The 17,788-nt window shown below is 48.4% G+C and overlaps 6 protein-coding genes across 6 annotated transcripts; 3 read left to right on the top strand and 3 right to left on the bottom strand.

The window, feature by feature from the left end:
* Window positions 1-558: 558 nt before the first annotated feature.
* Window positions 559-3,105, bottom strand: F5B22DRAFT_304343 (helicase associated domain-containing protein). The gene has a single exon (XM_047970559.1). It carries the CDS (start codon window positions 3,001-3,003, stop codon window positions 685-687), a length of 2,319 nt encoding a protein of 772 aa, XP_047828765.1. The 5' UTR covers window positions 3,004-3,105; the 3' UTR covers window positions 559-684.
* A 137-nt stretch (window positions 3,106-3,242) lies between these two features.
* Window positions 3,243-4,261, bottom strand: F5B22DRAFT_615003 (uncharacterized protein). Its single transcript, XM_047975504.1, has 3 exons — window positions 3,973-4,261; window positions 3,774-3,873; window positions 3,243-3,688 (listed from the first exon to the last, which is right to left on the bottom strand). The coding sequence occupies exons 1-3, from the start codon at window positions 4,183-4,185 to the stop codon at window positions 3,612-3,614; spliced, it is 390 nt and encodes a 129-aa protein (XP_047828766.1). The 5' UTR covers window positions 4,186-4,261; the 3' UTR covers window positions 3,243-3,611.
* A 160-nt stretch (window positions 4,262-4,421) lies between these two features.
* On the bottom strand, window positions 4,422-7,621 carry F5B22DRAFT_615006 (uncharacterized protein). Its single transcript, XM_047975505.1, has 13 exons — window positions 7,371-7,621; window positions 6,784-7,314; window positions 6,483-6,721; window positions 6,257-6,421; window positions 6,052-6,196; window positions 5,976-5,999; window positions 5,703-5,778; window positions 5,588-5,649; window positions 5,465-5,533; window positions 5,287-5,388; window positions 5,113-5,181; window positions 4,926-5,032; window positions 4,422-4,873 (listed from the first exon to the last, which is right to left on the bottom strand). Exons 2-13 carry the CDS (start codon window positions 6,941-6,943, stop codon window positions 4,814-4,816), a joined length of 1,278 nt encoding a protein of 425 aa, XP_047828767.1. The 5' UTR covers window positions 6,944-7,314; window positions 7,371-7,621; the 3' UTR covers window positions 4,422-4,813.
* Window positions 7,622-7,764: 143 nt separating this feature from the next.
* F5B22DRAFT_304501 (uncharacterized protein) lies at window positions 7,765-11,665 on the top strand. The gene is made up of 2 exons (XM_047970561.1): window positions 7,765-7,844; window positions 8,255-11,665. The coding sequence occupies exon 2, from the start codon at window positions 8,344-8,346 to the stop codon at window positions 10,954-10,956; it is 2,613 nt and encodes an 870-aa protein (XP_047828768.1). The 5' UTR covers window positions 7,765-7,844; window positions 8,255-8,343; the 3' UTR covers window positions 10,957-11,665.
* Window positions 11,666-12,695: 1,030 nt separating this feature from the next.
* On the top strand, window positions 12,696-15,576 carry F5B22DRAFT_615016 (Mysoin-binding motif of peroxisomes-domain-containing protein). Its single transcript, XM_047975506.1, has 4 exons — window positions 12,696-13,166; window positions 13,280-13,988; window positions 14,041-14,492; window positions 14,543-15,576. The coding sequence occupies exons 1-4, from the start codon at window positions 13,118-13,120 to the stop codon at window positions 15,202-15,204; spliced, it is 1,872 nt and encodes a 623-aa protein (XP_047828769.1). The 5' UTR covers window positions 12,696-13,117; the 3' UTR covers window positions 15,205-15,576.
* A 276-nt stretch (window positions 15,577-15,852) lies between these two features.
* F5B22DRAFT_615019 (proliferating cell nuclear antigen) lies at window positions 15,853-17,532 on the top strand. Its single transcript, XM_047975507.1, has 4 exons — window positions 15,853-16,137; window positions 16,203-16,632; window positions 16,687-16,976; window positions 17,037-17,532. The coding sequence occupies exons 1-4, from the start codon at window positions 16,096-16,098 to the stop codon at window positions 17,052-17,054; spliced, it is 780 nt and encodes a 259-aa protein (XP_047828770.1). The 5' UTR covers window positions 15,853-16,095; the 3' UTR covers window positions 17,055-17,532.
* The last annotated feature ends 256 nt before the right edge of the window (window positions 17,533-17,788 follow it).

The following is a 17,788-nucleotide window of genomic DNA, read 5'->3' on the forward strand; positions in this document are numbered from 1 at the left end:
TATGGCGTTTCTCTTCTACATTTGGGGAATTAGGAAGCTTGAGAAATAGATTCTCAAAAGGGTAGACAAGTTCTAATATAGAATTCAAGCTTAGGTACCACTACCTACGCGTATCTCTATCACAGTCCTCGAGGTCATCGGTGGTGCCCAATGCCTACCGGCATGTGAAACCACCAATTACAGGAACGAATGGCTATAAAGGTGTGTGCAGGGATTGTGCTCACTTCCAACTGCCGTAATGAGGTATTGGGACTACATGATTCCTTGAGTGATGTAGTATAGATAACAAGTCTCTTCATGATAGCAGGTAGTGCGGTAAATGCTAGGCACGTAGATAAATAGATACATACACATCTCTTGTGGAAAAATCAGTAACTGATATGCATGAACCTCGATTCCCCTGAGCACAATCACGGGGATATTCGTTGACATGAGCAGTGAAGGGACGGGCGTGGAAAAGAGTAACTTAACTGGTACCGATTGACCACGTCTGTAAAAGCAGGGCTCAATAGTACCTTGTCTTATCTCTTTTCGTTTACTACATAGTCGTTGATACTTATAAGTTTATTCTACCTTTCTGCTTTGAGGAAGGGCTGATTAAGTCAGCAAAGTGTAATATCTAACCTATATAGAGATCCCACCACACCAACATTAGACTTAGTTAAAGGACGCGCAACATATGCATTATGTGGGTTTGCCGCCCATGGCCTCAACGATCCAGTCGGCGCGGATAGCACTGACCTTCTTGGCATAGTTCTTCTGCGTGAAGACGTGCTCGAGGAACATGATGGCCTCCTTCTTCTGGCCGTGCAGCACGCTCGACGGGTGGATGGCGACGACGTGCTTGCCCTGGACAGTAACATAACTCGAGTCGGGCGCAAGCAGCGCCGTCTTGGTCGCGAACCCACGCATGAAGCACCGCAGCAGCGCATCGGCGCGCTCAGGGGAAAGCGGCACGAAGGGCTGAGGGTCTGGCAGCGGCGGCTCCGACAGCAACTTCTCTTTGACGCAGATGCCGCGCAGCTGGCGACGGATGTTGAGGGCCTGACGCATATTACGTACGCTGATGCGGCGGGCGCGGCACCACGCTATGCGGTCCGCGTTTTCGGCGGCGTATCGCTGCATCGTCGTCAGGAAGGTCAGGATGTCGCCCTCGCGACGCTGTAGCTCTTTGCGCGTTTCCTCGATCGCGTCACGTTCACTATCCTCTTCCGTTTGAATCTGGTGGAAGATGGTCTCACCCGAGGTTATCACTGCAATCACGTCGATGACTTCGAGGAGGCAGTCGAACTCGGGAGTGGCGGCGGCGAGAAGCACGCGGCCGTAGGGGGCAGATACGGGGAACAGAGCTAACTTGCGCCCGATATTGGTTATACTGCCGTCGTTAGCAAGAGCGCCCAGGCCATACAATTGTATCAGCGCCTTCTCGACGGCCTCGATATCAGGGAAGTCCATCAGCGGGAACGAAAGAATGTCGTTAATGCCGCGTGCCTTCATAGTCAGCACAGCACCTAGGACGTCGTTGCGGAGAATCTCAGGCAGATCTGCATCTTGTAGCTCGTCGTATGTTTCGGACGTGTATAGCCTAAAGCATTTCCCCGGCCCTTCACGACCTGCTCGTCCCGTTCGTTGAATTGCTGATGATTTGGATATTGCCTTGGCTAGGAGGGACTCCATCCCGAGCCGCGCGCGGAATTGTTTCACCTTTGCCTTGCCGCAGTCAATGACGTAGCGGACGCCGGGGACAGTGACCGATGTCTCTGCGATATTGGTAGCTAAAACCACCTTTCGGGTGTACTTGGTCTTCGCGGGCTGAAAAGCATCTTGTTGCGCTTGGATTGAGAGTTGCCCGTAAAGAGGGCACACGAGCAGCTTGGGCACATTCGAAGCTAATGTGGCGCAGTGCTCCTCAATAAGACGCTGGGCAGCCTCAATTTCCTCCTGACCAGTGAAAAATGCCAAAATGTCGCCGGGTAATGGCTCATGTTGGTGAATATCAAAGACCTTCTTCACTAATGCTTCTTGAATGTCTGGGACAGGCTTTTCTGTGTGTTTGATTTCCACTGGGTACTGCCGTCCTTTAATTTTCAGAAGCTTTAAGGGGGTCGAGGATGGCGTACCATCCGGTCTGAAGAAATCCTGTATCTTTTCAACATCTGCTGTTGCACTCATGATGATGACTTTCAACGGTATCCCTCCGCGTCCGGCTTTATCACTCGCCAAGATCTGTTTCAGAAAGCCGGTGATCAAGTCCACATCAACGCTTCTCTCGTGAATCTCATCAACAATGATGGCGCTATATTGTCGCAGATTCGGATCCCGTAGAAGCTCTTGTAAAAGCATACCCTCAGTAAGAAACTTGATCTTGGTACCCTTAGGGACCTTATGATCGAATCGCACCGAGTAACCAACCGATCCCTCATTTGCAGCACCCAAAGGTGTACCCATTTCTCGTGCTACTCTGCCAGCTAGTGTCGTCGCGGCGACTCGGCGTGGTTGAGTGATTGCGATCACCCCACCAACTCCAACAATGTCCGACTTCACACGCACTTTCTTCCTACGGCACCAGGACTCTTCGCAGAGAAACTGCGGGGTCTGTGTACTTTTGCCTGAACCAGTTTCACCGACAACAAGAAGAATGTCATTGTCGCCGCGTAGACTCGTCTTGATCTCGTCACGGTACGCCCATATTGGCAATGCTTTTCTCGCCTTTAGCATGGGCGTGTCCCGCTCCTTCGTTGCCTTTGAGGTCGGCCCAATACTGCCTACCTGAGGCTGTTTCTTCGATACCGGTTCGCATATTTCACCCGCAGTCTTTTGCAGCTCCCTTTTGTCATTATCCGTAGTGAAGCCATTTTCTTCAGGTGCCGATGATGGTTGTTCTTCAGTGTTTGCTGGAGGGAGTTCAAGGAATCCGCTCAGAGATATGGTCTTGTCACCTATTTTGACAACAGAGGAATCATTTGCTTTGGTCTTTCGCCGTTTAGTTCTGTGTTGATCCATTTTGTGATGAATATGGGTGTAGTATGAAGATACCTAGGAATGGAAAAAAAAAGTGGAAGAATCTGCACTGTGTCATCAGTCTATGTGTTGGCAAGGATCACGTGCTGCACAGTGTCGCAAACCTTGATGTCTACCAGGCAATACTTGAAGCTGGCGACAACAATATGAGCAATGAAAAATTTAAATCATATGAATGAAACTTGTCAATAAACTAAAAAGGATCCAAATTAGAGAAGAAGGGAAAATAGAGAGAGTTTAGTTCCTATCAATGACTCTGAATGCGATAAAGCAATCTTGAGCTAGCTCATGAGACTGACCATTGTGTAAGGGATCAATCAACTCTAAATCTTATGTCACCGAAGTAAGATATGCGAGGCATACGGTACTCATGAAATACATACCGCATATATCTACTGCGGTATTCTTAGCAATGTTAAGTTGTATCTCGAGTATGTATGCTTCGAAAAGTTGGTCTGTGTCTATCTACCAAAAGGTCGCAGACAACAAATAATGTCGTAGTTATGAGACAGTTCGCTAATGACTATCTAATACATGTCCACCTGTTGGGAGTGTTCGTGTAGTTCGTATTAGCTGGAAAACTAGTCACTCTATGAGTCACCGTCTCCTTCTTCCCGGCTCTTCTTGATAGCCTGCATAAGTTCGTACATTTGTCCAATTTGTTGGTCTATAGCAATGTTAATCTTGAGTTCCAGTAGCAAATCAATGTGTGATGATCACTAGATAGAAAAGCTAAATAACGAAGGACGTACCGCTCATCTTTTCGACTTTGGCAGGGTCAAGCTTTTCACCCTTCCAGGAGTCGCCTTCTATCTTCTGGGCATACAACTGCCACTCGGTAAGGAACCCGATCTAGAGCACATCTTGTCAGTGATTTACTCGCAAAATGACTGGCAATGCGACATAATGAATTTAAATAGATTAGATAATATGAATGAGACGAGGCCATACTAGGTGTGCAGGGTTGTCGATATTCCTATGAAGTCGGAATTCAGATTTGATATACTCGTCACCGAGCAGGCGCATCTGTGCCGGTAAATGTTTTCGATGCGCCCTGAGTAGCCGCCGGTATAGCGGTATAGGCGGGAGGATAGCTAAAGGAGCAGGCTTAAGGCCATTTCCTGTTGATGCCGCCGTAGCTAATAATCTCGACGATGCTCTCATTGTATGTGTGACGTAGGTATATTACGAAAAACTGCCCTGGCGGAATGGTGGATTCACACCATTCGACTCTCCAAGTTGGCTGGAGTACAGTATCCGCTATTCTTCGATGCACGATTCCCACTGTATTATCACCTACTGTACTACATCCCCTGCAACAGTGCTCGAACAACATCTCTCGGCAACGCTATCTGGCTAGAATCTATCTTCTGGAGAATCATATTTGATTCGTTTCAGGAGGCATAATGAAGATTTAATGTATTATGTACGTAGTAGAGATTAAGAGGCTTGCTGTAGGCATGTATCAGTCAGTAAATTACACTATTAGCAACATGACATTGCCTATAAGCAGACCAACTTAAAGCATTCTCAGAATTATATATCTTCTCCGACCTAGGCACTTATTACAATTAGTATTCCGATAATTACTTCATACAAGAGAATAAGTAAAAAGAATAAAAGTGCGCTAAACAGAAGTGATATTATTATATAATCTATCCATTCAAGACAACCATGTTCATCCTGCAGCCAAGATTGTCCTGTCACAGTTAACAGGTAAAATCTCGCCTCCTGACTGTGTTAGTTCATTCAGCTGGGCAGCGTAAGATCCACGCGATGCCGGGGTGATCCCTTAGCGAATACGGTTCATTCTGGCGTTCGTCACTCTAATCTGATCGTCGAGAGGATCCGTCTATATCCAAGGTTAGGCTGAAACACTGTCATTCTTAGCTCGGGTTGCATACCTTTGCGCCAATTCTATCAATTAGCTTGTTGCCGTGGTCTAGCTCGTCGCCCATGGCCTTGCCAACAGCCTTGAGACGCGCTACACCAATGGACATTTGTTCCAAATCTGGAAAAAAAAATTTAGCAATTAGCCCATATATGACGGATTAAGGAAACGCCGTTTGGCAACCACGTAAGTCCACTTACCCTTCTCAATCTGGTCGTTTGCAGCATCCAGTTGTGCCTTGCTCTCCTCATCGGAGTCATCTTCGAGCACTGCGGGAAAGTCAGAGTGTATTCTCTTTAGTGGAGATCAAATATTCTCCGCGATTAGGGAGCTGCATTTTGGCTTAGTTGAGAGACGGGGGTTTGAACACGTACTGTATTTATTTCTATCTCCACGGTTTGATGATGAAAGCGCGTCGGGCACGTCAGGGTTATCGAAACCAGCGAAGGTTCTCTCCATTCGCGAGTGCTGGGCAACTATACCACTGTCAGCATTTGCAATTTACCAATTACCTAAGACGCCGAAGGCTTTAGGACTGCAGGAGTTTCTAACATTTGTCTCTTCTGGTAGCCTCCCGAAGTTCCCGATCGGCTTGATTTTGCTGTACAATCCTTGTCTCCTCTGCTACCGAGTTAGCTCAGATTTCTTGTAAGAGGCGCGCATGGTCAGCTTTACCTTCTGCAGTTCGTCTCTTTTCTGTAAACGGATTGCTAACATGTACCGCAAACATACTCCGGCTGGATAGGGTCAGCAGTGAGGACTTCTCTAGCTTCAAGGATCGTCTGCTAACTTGAGGGATTTTAATTTCTTAGTTTGGGCCTCAGCATGACGGTGACTTTGTGTTGCTGTGTCAAGAAGCTCGTCGGCTACTCAAAGTCAGTAAACGGTACTTTTGAGGCTAGCAATATTGATGTTTATGAGTTCTGTTTCGCTCCCGGGATAGGTAATAGTACAGAACATCATAGTTTTCCCAATGTACTCTTCAAGCTAACAGCGGGCTCATAGAGACAATCCAGTATGGTTTATTCAATTGCGAGAAACAGTGAATGGGTTCGTTACTCACTGTGATGTAGACGTTCATTTTGTGCTAACGCATCATTAGTTCACTTTCCAGGTCGTGGACATTAGACTAAACTCACCGCCAAGTCTTGCGTATGTTGCAAGGCCAGTTTCCAGGGCCTGGTTCATATAACGCAGAGAGTTTTGGTTGGTAGCCAAACTATCTTGGGTGGTCTTGTGGATTTCGTTCTTCAAATTGCGGTATTCCTCTGCCTCGCGATCTTCCTGGAATTTTGGTCAGGGCTAAGAACTCCGAGATTGGCTGCTGTTGAGGGACAAATTTACCTCAGTCATTTGTCGCTGGGAGCCATAGCCGTCATATTTGCTGCCACTTGCAGCATTATTCGAATCATAGCCTCCGTTTCCACTCTCAGCGCCACTATTTCCTGTAGACGCTTGTTGTTGGTGCCGGTCTCGAGCACCAGAGAAAAGAGCATCACGATTGGCGTCCTAGCACTTGTTAACATGCGAACTGCTGCTCGGTCTGCGGCATGCGTCATGCAACTCTTACAGTATCATTGCTGTCGGTCCGACCAAGGCCACCATATCCACCCCGCCGGGGAGCGTTGGAATAGCTAGACCCCGCGTACTTGTTATTGCCATAGCCCCCTGATGCGCCGTAGCGATTATTTCCATAACCAGTGGATGCTTCTTGGCTTGAGTAGGGAGGAGGAGCCGTTGCTGAAGACGCTGAGCTATCATAACGATTTAGGCCTTGTCCGTTCTGAGCTTGCTGATAGCGTGACATGCCTAATGATCTGAAGTCAGTCGATGACACGGTCGCCTGAGGGTATCAGAAGGGATAAACCAACCAGCAAATTTGGTGTTGTCCTCGGTGTACTGGTCCGAAGCAGTCTGCGCGTAGGGGTTGTCGGACTGTGGCCCTTTCGAAGACCCCTTAGAGCCGAAAAGAGCACTGCGATTGGGATCGTCATCACGGTCGCTAGACTTCTTGCCTAGGAATTTCTTCATTGTTGGCGATTTCTGGATGTTGGATAGATGGCGTCGTCGTAAGGCGGAACGTGCTGGTCAGGGCAGGGTAACGAGTGTTGATTGTAAGTAGATAATTGATGGTCTGGTTGTAGGTGGGCAGTTTGTCCGTTACAAGGAGGTGGTTAAGGTGTCTTAAGTTGGTGGGCCTAGATGTCTAGCGGCGTAGCGCCGAGGGGTTCACTGGCTGGCTCCATAGGCGGGCCCTGGGCGGCGAGGGCGACTCGTCAGTTGTCCAAGCCACTGCGCCTGACAGTGGGGCGTTCAGCTAAGTAGACCTCGGAAACTTGATGGCAGTGTTTCAGGTAGCGTTCTGGTATGTATTGTAGCGGCGTTAGTACCTACTGGGGTATCTGTAGATTCAGTACCAGGCAATTATTTGGGTCGAGGAATGCGAGAGAATACTTACTTAGTCCCTAGACTAGCCATGCCAATGCCAGGAGGCTACCTCCTACCTAGCCTACCTAGGTAGTACTTACTACCTGAAGTAGTATGAAGCACTGCACGTAGTAGGCTGGAGGGAGTGTCGATGTGAAAACAGTACCTAGGTATCTCTAGGGAGGCCAGTCAACCGTTGTAATGGCAGCAGGCGTAAAAATAGGTAATTGTAGTTACCATACAAGTACCTAGAATGTTAGAATCCGAGTATCACTGTGCAGGTAGGTACTTAGGTGAGGTACATATGTAGGTACCTAATTGGTCCACAGCGGCTGAGCGGCAGTCTACTTACTTAAGTATCGACTACCTACCTAGGTAGAGGATGACCTAATGACCGCGGAATGAGTGCAGCGCCGCTGTAGAGAGGCTTGAGCCTTGATTGGCTGGAATGGATTCACCCGCTTTGACAGGCGCTAGGGACTAATAGGTACCCGATATCTCCTGTGTAAGTATGACTCTTCCACCGCCTCAGATAACCACCTCCAAACAATAAGTAGATACCTACACATAACTGCAACATGTATCCAGCCCTCAAGCCATGCTTTATTTTTATTGTTCAGCTGTCTTCATAGCCTTGCACTTGACACTCTAAATGCGCATGATGGCCTCATCGTCAACTCATTAAGAGCAGCACTCTTTCGTTCTATTTACACCTGCCAGCCCGCATTGCCCCTTACCAAAGCGCTAAAATGATAATACGACATCACCCTTTATATTCACTGCAGATGGCTTGTTATGGTCCAATATTCATTAGAACAAGAGCAATGCGTATAACCAGATAAGATCAGGCAGACCCTTCATAGCACCCGGCTTATCACATATATCCGAATTATTCTTAGTAACACGCAAAACCAGCAGAGTGGCCCTGGCTTACTACGTAGCAATCCATTCCTGAATAATCCCTACGTTTGGACCACTCTCTATAGCGTAATCTCGAGCTTTCAATGGCCTCAGTTTTCACGTTTCCTCATGAGCCGCCGCGGGTCAGCTCCCCTTGGAGGTCGGGTCAGGATCCTGGGAAGCGATTCCGATGTGCGTCGACCAGTGCCATCGCTGACCTAGAGCAAACATCTGACTCTGATGTGGAAAGACTCGAGGCAGAGCCCCAGGATGGGCCGATCGAGTACAAACTTCATCTTCTACTGCGCCCACGAAGAATTTATAAGTCAATGAGCACTACTCCCAAACTGACTGGACCTCGGACAAAAAGGAAGCTGAAAGAAGCCCGGCCATCAAACCAGTCGTTACCACTTGCATCTTCCAGCCAGGGCAGGCAGAATCGGCTGCATCATCTGACTACACAGTTACTTTGGAGATTACAGCAATCGTCCCCAGAACATGCAACGTCGAAGGGGGATCTCGTGGTACCTGTGCTACCTGAAGACAAAGATGAACTCGCTATCTTGCAAGAGCCCGGGCAGCTACTGCCGGGACTAGAGGAATCAAATGGGGCTCTATACGAAATAGGAGTTGCTGATGATGGCACATTCGTTGGTTTGACGAAAGGAGAAATGGACGAAAGTATGACAACCCTTAAAGTGATGGCTGCTAGTTTAGGCTGCAGGGTGGAAGTTCAGCGAATGAAGGCTGTTGGCACGTGTGACTGGCTAGAAAATTATGAGCAGCTGGATTCTCGACTTCACCATGAGGATCTTTGGGTTGCAGAGGCCTTTATCGTTCCAATTCTAGACGGGCAGGGCAGGAACACGCCAGATGATGAAAATTTTGCGGCTAACGGCGCTCTTCGAAGAGGCGCTTCGACTACCGAGCAACTCCGCGTCTCATTAACAGGACCAACTAATTCGGGGAAAACAACCATCTTAGGTACACTCGCGAACGGTACTTTGGATGATGGCCGAGGTCGGAGCAGGAGCTACTTGTTGAAGCATCGCCATGAAGTCGCTTCTGGACGAACCAGTTCTGTTGCCCAAGAGCTCATCGGCTATGAAGGCCAGACCATCTTCAACTATACGTGCATGGACATCAAAGCTTGGCCTGATATTCATGATCGCGCCCAGGACGGCCGACTCGTTTTCATGCTAGACTCGGCTGGGCACCCTCGGTATCAACGGACCACTCTTCGAGCTCTGGTCGGATGGGCACCGCACTGGACTCTCTTATGTATTGCAGCAAGTGAAGAGACCACAATTTCCACTGGGACACATTCTTTAACCGGTGCAGATGGCGCTCTGGATATTGGCATTGCGGAAATGGATCTTGCCATGGCACATCTTGAGTTGTGTCTAAAACTCGAGATCCCCCTGGCGATCATATTAACTAAGATGGAAAAAGCACAACGTAACTTACTAAAAGATAAGCTTAACAATATCCTTACGAAAGTAAAAGCTACAGGCCGGACACCTAAATTGCTGACAAGCTCCGGACCCCTGGCCGCAGATCTATCGGAAGTGCCGGACCAAGACAAAAGAAAGGTTCAAGCTGATATCATCGACGTTATCGCTCGGACGGGCGATTCGCTTGCGGTAGTCCCAATTGTTCTCACGAGCGCCGTTACGGGGGCCGGCATAGGAATGACACATGCGCTACTAGCAAGCTTACCATCACCACCTCCACCAACTGCCCAGGATTTTACCGGTCTAGTACTTAACCCCGAGCAGCCCGTGGCTTTGTTTCATATTGATGAGGTATTCGAGCTGTCTCGCAGTCGCGCGCAAAGCACGCTTGACCAGACAACTAACGAGAGCGCCCCTGTTGTAACCGGGTATCTACGTTTCGGGAGACTGTCAATTGGAGACAAGATAGTGATAGGTCCTTTCCCGGGGGAAGAGGAGGATGTAGACGCTCTCATACCAAATGACCATCCGTCTCCGGGATATGGCCTGTCTCTCCCTCATCCATTATCAGCGGAGTTTGCGCGCTTGAGCGCCAAGGGTGGCTTATCAGCCGCCAATATTGAAGGCGAATGGCGAAATGCCACCATAATCAACATCCGCGAGCTTCGACTACCAGTTCAATCCATCGAGGCCGGTCAAGCGGGCTCTATCCAAGTGGCTCTCGATGGAGTTTACGAAGGAATGCCCGATACCGAAGGTGAAATAGTGAAGCGAAACAACTCGACTCCTAAAATTCGCAAGGGCCAGGTATTGGCTATGCCAAGCCGGCATATGATCGACTCTGGCTTGACTCTCCAGGCTTCGACCGGCTTCGTGGCACGCTTTATGACGTCTGATATCAAGTCGCTCACTCTCGGCAGCCTTCTCAACGCATATGTAGGCATGATACGAGCAGCAGTCCGGGTTTTGAAAGTTACCAAGGTCTTAGAGGATAAATCTCCATTTGGCCTTTCAGAGTTCAAGACCCAATACGACGATGACGATGATATTTTCGGCATGAGCGACCAAATCGAGATTGAGAGGACAAGGTCTGAAACAGACGTGGGCATATACAATGCCAAATACGATGTTTCATTAGAGCTGCTGTCGAATAGAGAATGGATTGAACTCGGCGCTCGCGTAGTGCTGCTTGAAGGGGGCATGAAGGATAAATCGAGGGGGCTGGACGGTTATGTAGGACAAGTTATGGAGATCATTGAATGATTATGTGATGGGTTGCATTTACGAGGCGATTTGTTGATGTTTTATTACCTTATGAGCAGTTGGTTGAATATTTGGATGGCATGATTCAAGCGAAGCTAACTGTTTCCATTTACCACGCTTGTTTTGATATAGTAAAAGAAGCATTATAGATTTCATAACATTGTTTGACTTTTAGCATATCCACAACACCAGATAGTTGTTATCAAAGTTTTATTCGCCCGCTATTATGCTCGTACCAACCCATAGAATAACGTCCAAGTCAATATATACCCCGCCAACCCTCCCACTAACCCCCCAGACCAGAACTCGTACGATGATCTAAAGTACCGGCTCGTATCAAGCATGGAATGACCAGCTTTCAGCGATGTGGGCGCGACTCGGATTGTGTAAAAGAGACCGGTTGTGAGGATGGTGAAGATGATGTAGAATAGGAAGCCGCTGTAGGACTCGAGGCCTAGGATTCCAGCCGCGGCGCCAAGTAGAGAGGCTGTGAGGTTCTGAAGATTCGATAGCACCTGCGAGTTGGGAACACAGAGAGGTTAGCCTCTAGTAATATGTCTCGATAGAACAAAGACTATCATAGGTCCAGGGTGGTAGTGGTCTTCGCCTCGGCTCAAGAGAACCCTCCACCTAGTCAGGAATTCCCACTGGCTATGGCTCCCTTTTCTAGTATGATGCTTTCTTTGACCGCCCCCTGTTGCTACGGTCTGAAGGGTATACTTGGAGGTCTTGCTGTGGCTTGCTAGGCTGAAGATTGGAATACCCGGATAGATGGATTCACCTTTGTGTTGTGCATGACCGACTCCGGCACAATTGGTGCGATCTGGAACTCTTTCTCGGTCGGCATGGCTGCGCACGGATGGGAGTGCGCACAACGGAATAGTTTCAGCTCTAAGCTCGCTTTGTGTGTAGTGGGATACAGACTGCGAAATCCCCGGTAGCCCTTCGTTCGAATGGGATATCTGACATTGATGTAGGTAGTTCAGTTCCTCGCCAATGGACGAAGATGTAACCAGGTACGTACTAGTTGTGGCTGGAATTGATCAAGGTGGCATGGATGGCGATGATGTACCGGTACTAGGTACTTTCTCCATAGGTACCTGCTCACATGTATCCCTACCTAGGTAGGTACCTAGCTGTTTGAGCTCTTCCCTTACCTCTCGGCTAGGGAGGCCCGGAACGTGGTCCAGCTAATCACTTCTCTAAGCAACCTTGGAAGGCTACCTAGGTACGTTCTACTACTGTACACTGCGCTAGAAACGTTTCCCAGCCTCAACTCAATGATGTTTCCTGATGATGTACTATGATAAATCGCTGGTGCTAGGCGCTACCCAGGCACTAGATGCCAACTTTGTTACGTTCTAGGTCCCCTTACGTACCTAGAGCTTGCTATAGGTAGGACATATAGTGGTCAGGTAGTTGGCCTACAGCACTGTAGACAGACAATAACCCCGGGCAGATCTAGGCTTGAATGAGATCTTGGGCAAGACATCAGCGCGCTTGTCCGTGTCTTTCTTCAACGTCAGTGCAGCGTGGGTGCGCTACATGCAACAAGGGCAATTACGGGGTCATAATATCCGCAGGGCAAGTCGCATCATCCAGAGCTACCAAGCGGTTAAGCGCAAAGAGGTAAGGAAGGGTAGGTAAGGAGACAGAAGTAAGTAGTAGGGGTTCTAGGTATTAGGGGTAGAGGTAGGGGTAAGGGTAGGTAAGTTGTGTAAAAGCCCATGGCGCTTGTCATTACATCAATGCATCCAACACCTAACATCCTTGCTGCCAATCTCTAGGGTGTGCGAATGGACAAAAACACACCTGCTCTAGCGCAATCTTGACGCTTAACGGCTGTCTCTTTGAGTTACGACCCATCGTGGTCGATTGTCGTCGTTTGCCACCGTCTTGTCTTCCCTTACTTCCGATTGCAGTGGATTGTGGTGCAGCAGCGTTCTCTCCTGTGCTACACTACTAGTAATATTCCTACCTCATCACGCGCCACGTCGTTGCTGTAGTACGTGGCTACTGTGCCCAATCTCGACGACCTTTCTCATTACCCGGTGTCCGATCGCTGCAACATCGACGTTCTCCCTGGAAGCCACGTCAAGCTAAGGGAACTGAGGCAACCTTGCGCAGATGGACGAGATCCGTCGTGCAACACCGTGATTATATGGAGACTCACGTCGATGAGGGTTCGCCTTTGAGCAACTACCTTGAGGGTATGTTCCTACCAGTCTGTGGCTGCTTTGTTTCTCGGAACTTTTAGTCACCCGCGGCATCTTGAAAATGGACGCAGACTTTGGTCAAGCACTGCTAACAACAGCTGGAACAGCTGCGGGAGAGCGGGAGGACGATTGGGATTGGCAGGAGCCGGAGAATAGGGAGCACGACATTTCGCCGCCGTTGACACCTCCACGAGATTTCGCGCCCCGAGGTCTTGCCAAAGTTCGAAGGAAGTTCAGGGACAGACTAGCCAAGCCGATGCAACTCGATCTCCCCAACTTCCCCTCTCATGATGCTTTCAACGATAATGCGTCCCCCATCCTAGACATGCTTCGGCTCCTTCTGGAGACCGTAACGTCCTCCATTGATCATGCCCGCTCTATCGGATTTCTCGAGCGCCTTCGCCTCGCCATTATACAGTCCCAGCTTCTAGATAACCCGCTTACTTTGGGCTACCAGTCGGCAGCGGAGCCTACAGTGTCTCAGCCGCCTGCGGAATTAAACTTTCATGGCCTCACAGCGTCAGGTGTTGTGGCGGCGGCCGTCTTTGGCTTTTGTCTAGCCTCACTCGCTCGCTGGTATACCCTGGGCGGCTTCCTTCCAACATGGAAACGATTTTTCGTCTCGGTTGCTTTGACGGTTGCCCTCCTTTACATAGTTAGGGCGTACATCCGTCGAGAGATTTTGAGAAACATTCAACGACGGGGACTAGCCGAATCCGCATCCTTTTTTACCTTGTCCCGTGATTTCGACTGTGCTAATAGTGCAGCCCTGAACTTCATCATGGAAGTTGAGCTGGTGGCCCGCGGGTATCGACTGTAAGGGCACACTCCCTACTTAAGAAGGGCGCGGAGCTAACATCATAAACAGGAGTACGCCTATACCGCCCATTAGTAGACTAGAGAAGAACGGCCAGAACGTCAAATGTCTTCAGCTCAGGCATGCCGTCCGAGCTAGTCTCGCCGAGGTGATTGCGACATATTACCAAATTGCATTTACGATTTGGGGATTTGCGGAGCAAACTGAATTGCTCCAATTGCAGTCACAATACCAGTTTACGGTTGCAGATGTTGTGGAGCGGTTTAACCTCTTTTCGAACAGTAATGCTCAGGATGGAGAGAAGTTACAATCATTGAAAGACGCGGCGTATCTTTTCCATGATATCCGCAAGGTGTTCCTCAGTGGCTTGCTTGCGCTACACACGTCAGGCACAGATGCTGACCGCCTACGTTTCTCAACTGTGCTGGAGGCATTTAAAGAACTAAATATTGTAACAACCCAAGCTTACACAAGATTGAAAGATGTTTTGGCCGAGAATGATTGTAAGTGAGCTGGCACGGACTCACCAATGCGCTTCTAACCAATGCCTTAGACCAAATGAATCAGCTACCCAGAGCCCCCAAATCACCTTTGTCGCCAAACCATGATCGATGGCAACATCAAGTTCGGCGACTTGGCTCTATGACGATGAATATTCGTAGTGTACAGGCCAAATTACATCTCCTGCAAGAGGAGTCTAACAAAGCATTGAACGAAGCGAACGACATCACTGAAATGGGCCCTTTGTTCATGTCTCAATATGACTCAATAGGTCAGGACTTGCGTGATCTCATGGAGGCTTGGCAGTCTGGGAAGAAGGCCTTGCGATCCGGTATTAATAGAAACGAAAAGCGTCTCTCATCTATCGGCTCGGTTATGGCATCACCAACAAGTACAATGAGTGGTCGAACGATCGCCGGAGATGAAAGTAGCACGGACGAACATGAGCCTGGTGTTGAAGACGCATTGAGGAAGCTTACTGGAGAAGTTTCGCCAACAAAGGCGGTTATGCCAATCGAGCCCGAAGTCTTTGAAGCGATCTCAGTACCGCGACCAAGAAGTATGCTAACGAGAGAAGAAAGAATTGCTCGCATGAGGGAAGAGCGCCAAAATAAAGAGATTGCCAAGGCCAAGGCTGATGCGTATAGGGGCATGGTACGAGAATTAGAAGGCGTTCTTGGCAAAAAGGGATCTAGAGGTCGAGTTTCTTTATGAGACCTACATGCTGATACTCGGCCTCTAGCCATAACACATGTGATGAATATGTAACGACTCGACCACGTTGGGCGCATTTGGGTATAGACTGGCTCATTCTTTTTAGGGCTAAATATGCCCCTCGTTTTTTTTTTTTTGGCGCCATAGGTACTGGGAGTTTGGGAACTGACCAGTACAACTGCTTAGATTTGGCTGGACTACACGATCGTTTAAATTGTAATGTCTCTTCTGTACTTATAAGTATAACTAGGCTGTATATATAGCGCCGTACAAAACCAACCACAACAATACGTATGTAAGTAGATTTCAAGCATTTGCCTATTCTATATAAGTCCTCATAACCATTAAAAATAGCAAGGTTCATTGTTTGTGTTTAAAGGTATGTGTGAGTAAAAACCGATGCACCGGGTACTCAAATACCTAGTAATACTGCTATATATGCCAACAGTATGTCTATCTTAAGCTTGAGTTACCTCGATAATAAATCTTCTTCTGTGTTTGCCTTTAAGTAGATAGGTACATAGATACCTACATATATGTAGTCACGACTTAGGCACTCTAGATCAGCTGACACCTGGGAAGGGACCAGCAGCTGCGTGCAGGTGTGAGACAAGAAGTTCGCGTGACTTTCGCGACTCCTCATTAAAACCCTGGCACCGACGCGCTAGCCCACGCGCAGCTGTCGATTGTACATATGTAATACCTGACTGGTCTGAAATTCCCAGCGCATCCCATCTGCAACCTTGTCGACTACAAGCTCAACCGCAGCATCTACATCCGCTTCTCCCATTTTCTTCTACCTATAAGTAGTGTCCGTGTCGTGACATATAACCTTGCGAAAACACTGCTTCTTCATCTAGTCTCACCCATCAATCGTACACCGTCGTCAAGATGTTGGAAGCTAGACTCAGCCAGTCAATGGTCCTGAAAAAGGTGAGCATCAGCTCCCCTCTCCAGACCTCATTGTCGAGCTCTTCACTAGAACTAACTACTTGCAGGTGGTGGATGCCATCAAGGATCTGGTGCAAGATTGTAACTTCGACTGCAATGACTCGGGCATCGCCCTGCAAGCCATGGACAACTCCCACGTCGCTCTCGTGTCCATGTTGCTAAAGGCTGAATCATTTGAACCTTACCGATGCGACCGAAACATTGCCTTGGGCGTCAACCTCGTCTCGCTTACCAAGGTCCTACGTGCCCTCCAGAACGATGATCTCGTAACACTCAAGGCCGAGGACACGCCCGACTCATTAAACATCACTCTTGAGAGCAGCACAGCCGATCGTATTAGTGAATATGATCTCAAGCTTATGGATATCGACCAGGAGCACCTGGGTATCCCCGATACCGAGTATGCCGCAACAGTGACCATGCCTTCAGCTGAATTTAAGCGCATTTGTACGGATTTGCAGGCCATGTCCGAGTCTGGTAAGTTCTGACTTATCGTTGTACTATTGCATGCACGGTTCTAACCATAGGCAGTCACGATTGAAGCTACCAAGGACGGAATCAAATTCTCTTGTGCCGGTGATATAGGAAATGGCGCTGTCACTCTACGAAACTACCAGAATGTCGAGAAGGAGCACTTGAATGTGGATATTGAACTCACCGAGCCAGTTGCCCTGACCTTCTCTCTAAAGTACCTGGTCAACTTTTGCAAAGCGCAACCGTTGTCAGACAGAGTTAAGATCTGCCTGTCGAATGAAGTGCCCCTCTTGGTTGAATATCTGGTAACAGGTACCAGCTACCTGCGTTTCTACCTGGCACCAAAGGTTCGTTACATTGCATCATCCTCCCTGCATTGCTCTATAGGTACTAACCAGAGACTGTAGATCGGTGATGACGACTAAAGAATTTTATATGCGAATGCAATCATGACTTTGACGAAAGACATTATACCACAGGCGTGAATGGAAAGTTGGAGCTACATAAGGATAGGATATTACAGCATGCCTACTGGGATGTTGGTGTTCCTTAGTACTGCAGGTGCCTGACGGAGGTAGTTTCCAGTAGCTCGACAGACCATCTCATGAGTCGCTGGTTGCAATTGAGCACATCAGCGTACTTGAAACTAATACAGGAAGAAATTGCCTTAATATTAAGATGTAACGTGGTCGAGACACATAGTCCTTCCCTGTTGTGGCCTTTGCTGTGTGTATCAATGACCAAGTACTACCCGAAAAGTCCTCACTCATATATGAGCACCTACATACTTAGATACTTAGGTAAGGTATAAAGTACATGTGTCACTAAAAAGGTTTAGTGCGGGGCAAGAACAAGAAGGCGGGGCGTTTATTACCTACTGAATGTTCCTATAACACCGCCAGCGCCGATCCAGGCGATCTCCTTCTAGAGTAAGGCGAGTCACGAGTCACTCAGCTTCGGGAAGATAATATTTCAGGATCCAGGGATAACCATCCTTTCCTACGTATCCGGCTTACAGGACGGTGAGTTGAAGCAGCTGGGTTGTTATCTGTCGTCGGACTATGTTCTTTTGTCTTTATATGGTTATTGGTTATAGGTTATAGGACAGCCAACAGACATAACTACCTAGGCTTTCACTCTTATTTCTACATTTCTACCT

The sequence above is a fragment of the Xylaria bambusicola genome (genome assembly GCF_022495145.1).
Source record: "Xylaria bambusicola strain CBS 139988 unplaced genomic scaffold F5B22scaffold_35, whole genome shotgun sequence".
Classification (NCBI taxonomy): Eukaryota; Fungi; Ascomycota; class Sordariomycetes; order Xylariales; family Xylariaceae; genus Xylaria; species Xylaria bambusicola.

Excerpts from the sequence above, each read along its gene's own strand:
- F5B22DRAFT_304343 (XM_047970559.1), bottom strand. The coding sequence starts at position 3,003 with ATGGATCAACACAGAACTAAACGGCGAAAGACCAAAGCAAATGATTCC.
- F5B22DRAFT_615003 (XM_047975504.1), bottom strand. The coding sequence starts at position 4,185 with ATGAGAGCATCGTCGAGATTATTAGCTACGGCGGCATCAACAGGAAAT. Across the intron at positions 3,874-3,972 it reads TCGACAACCCTGCACACCTA|ATCGGGTTCCTTACCGAGTG; the intron begins GTATGGCCTCGT and ends GATGTGCTCTAG. Across the intron at positions 3,689-3,773 it reads CAAAGTCGAAAAGATGAGCG|ACCAACAAATTGGACAAATG; the intron begins GTACGTCCTTCG and ends ACATTGCTATAG.
- F5B22DRAFT_615019 (XM_047975507.1), top strand. The coding sequence starts at position 16,096 with ATGTTGGAAGCTAGACTCAGCCAGTCAATGGTCCTGAAAAAG. Across the intron at positions 16,138-16,202 it reads AGTCAATGGTCCTGAAAAAG|GTGGTGGATGCCATCAAGGA; the intron begins GTGAGCATCAGC and ends AACTACTTGCAG. Across the intron at positions 16,633-16,686 it reads GCAGGCCATGTCCGAGTCTG|TCACGATTGAAGCTACCAAG; the intron begins GTAAGTTCTGAC and ends AACCATAGGCAG.
- F5B22DRAFT_615016 (XM_047975506.1), top strand. The coding sequence starts at position 13,118 with ATGGAGACTCACGTCGATGAGGGTTCGCCTTTGAGCAACTACCTTGAG. Across the intron at positions 13,167-13,279 it reads TTTGAGCAACTACCTTGAGG|CTGCGGGAGAGCGGGAGGAC; the intron begins GTATGTTCCTAC and ends CAGCTGGAACAG. Across the intron at positions 14,493-14,542 it reads TGTTTTGGCCGAGAATGATT|ACCAAATGAATCAGCTACCC; the intron begins GTAAGTGAGCTG and ends CCAATGCCTTAG.
- F5B22DRAFT_304501 (XM_047970561.1), top strand. The coding sequence starts at position 8,344 with ATGGCCTCAGTTTTCACGTTTCCTCATGAGCCGCCGCGGGTCAGCTCC.
- F5B22DRAFT_615006 (XM_047975505.1), bottom strand. The coding sequence starts at position 6,943 with ATGAAGAAATTCCTAGGCAAGAAGTCTAGCGACCGTGATGACGATCCC. Across the intron at positions 5,650-5,702 it reads AAGAAATTAAAATCCCTCAA|CCGGAGTATGTTTGCGGTAC; the intron begins GTTAGCAGACGA and ends GACCCTATCCAG. Across the intron at positions 5,033-5,112 it reads AAACGACCAGATTGAGAAGG|ATTTGGAACAAATGTCCATT; the intron begins GTAAGTGGACTT and ends TTTTTTTTCCAG.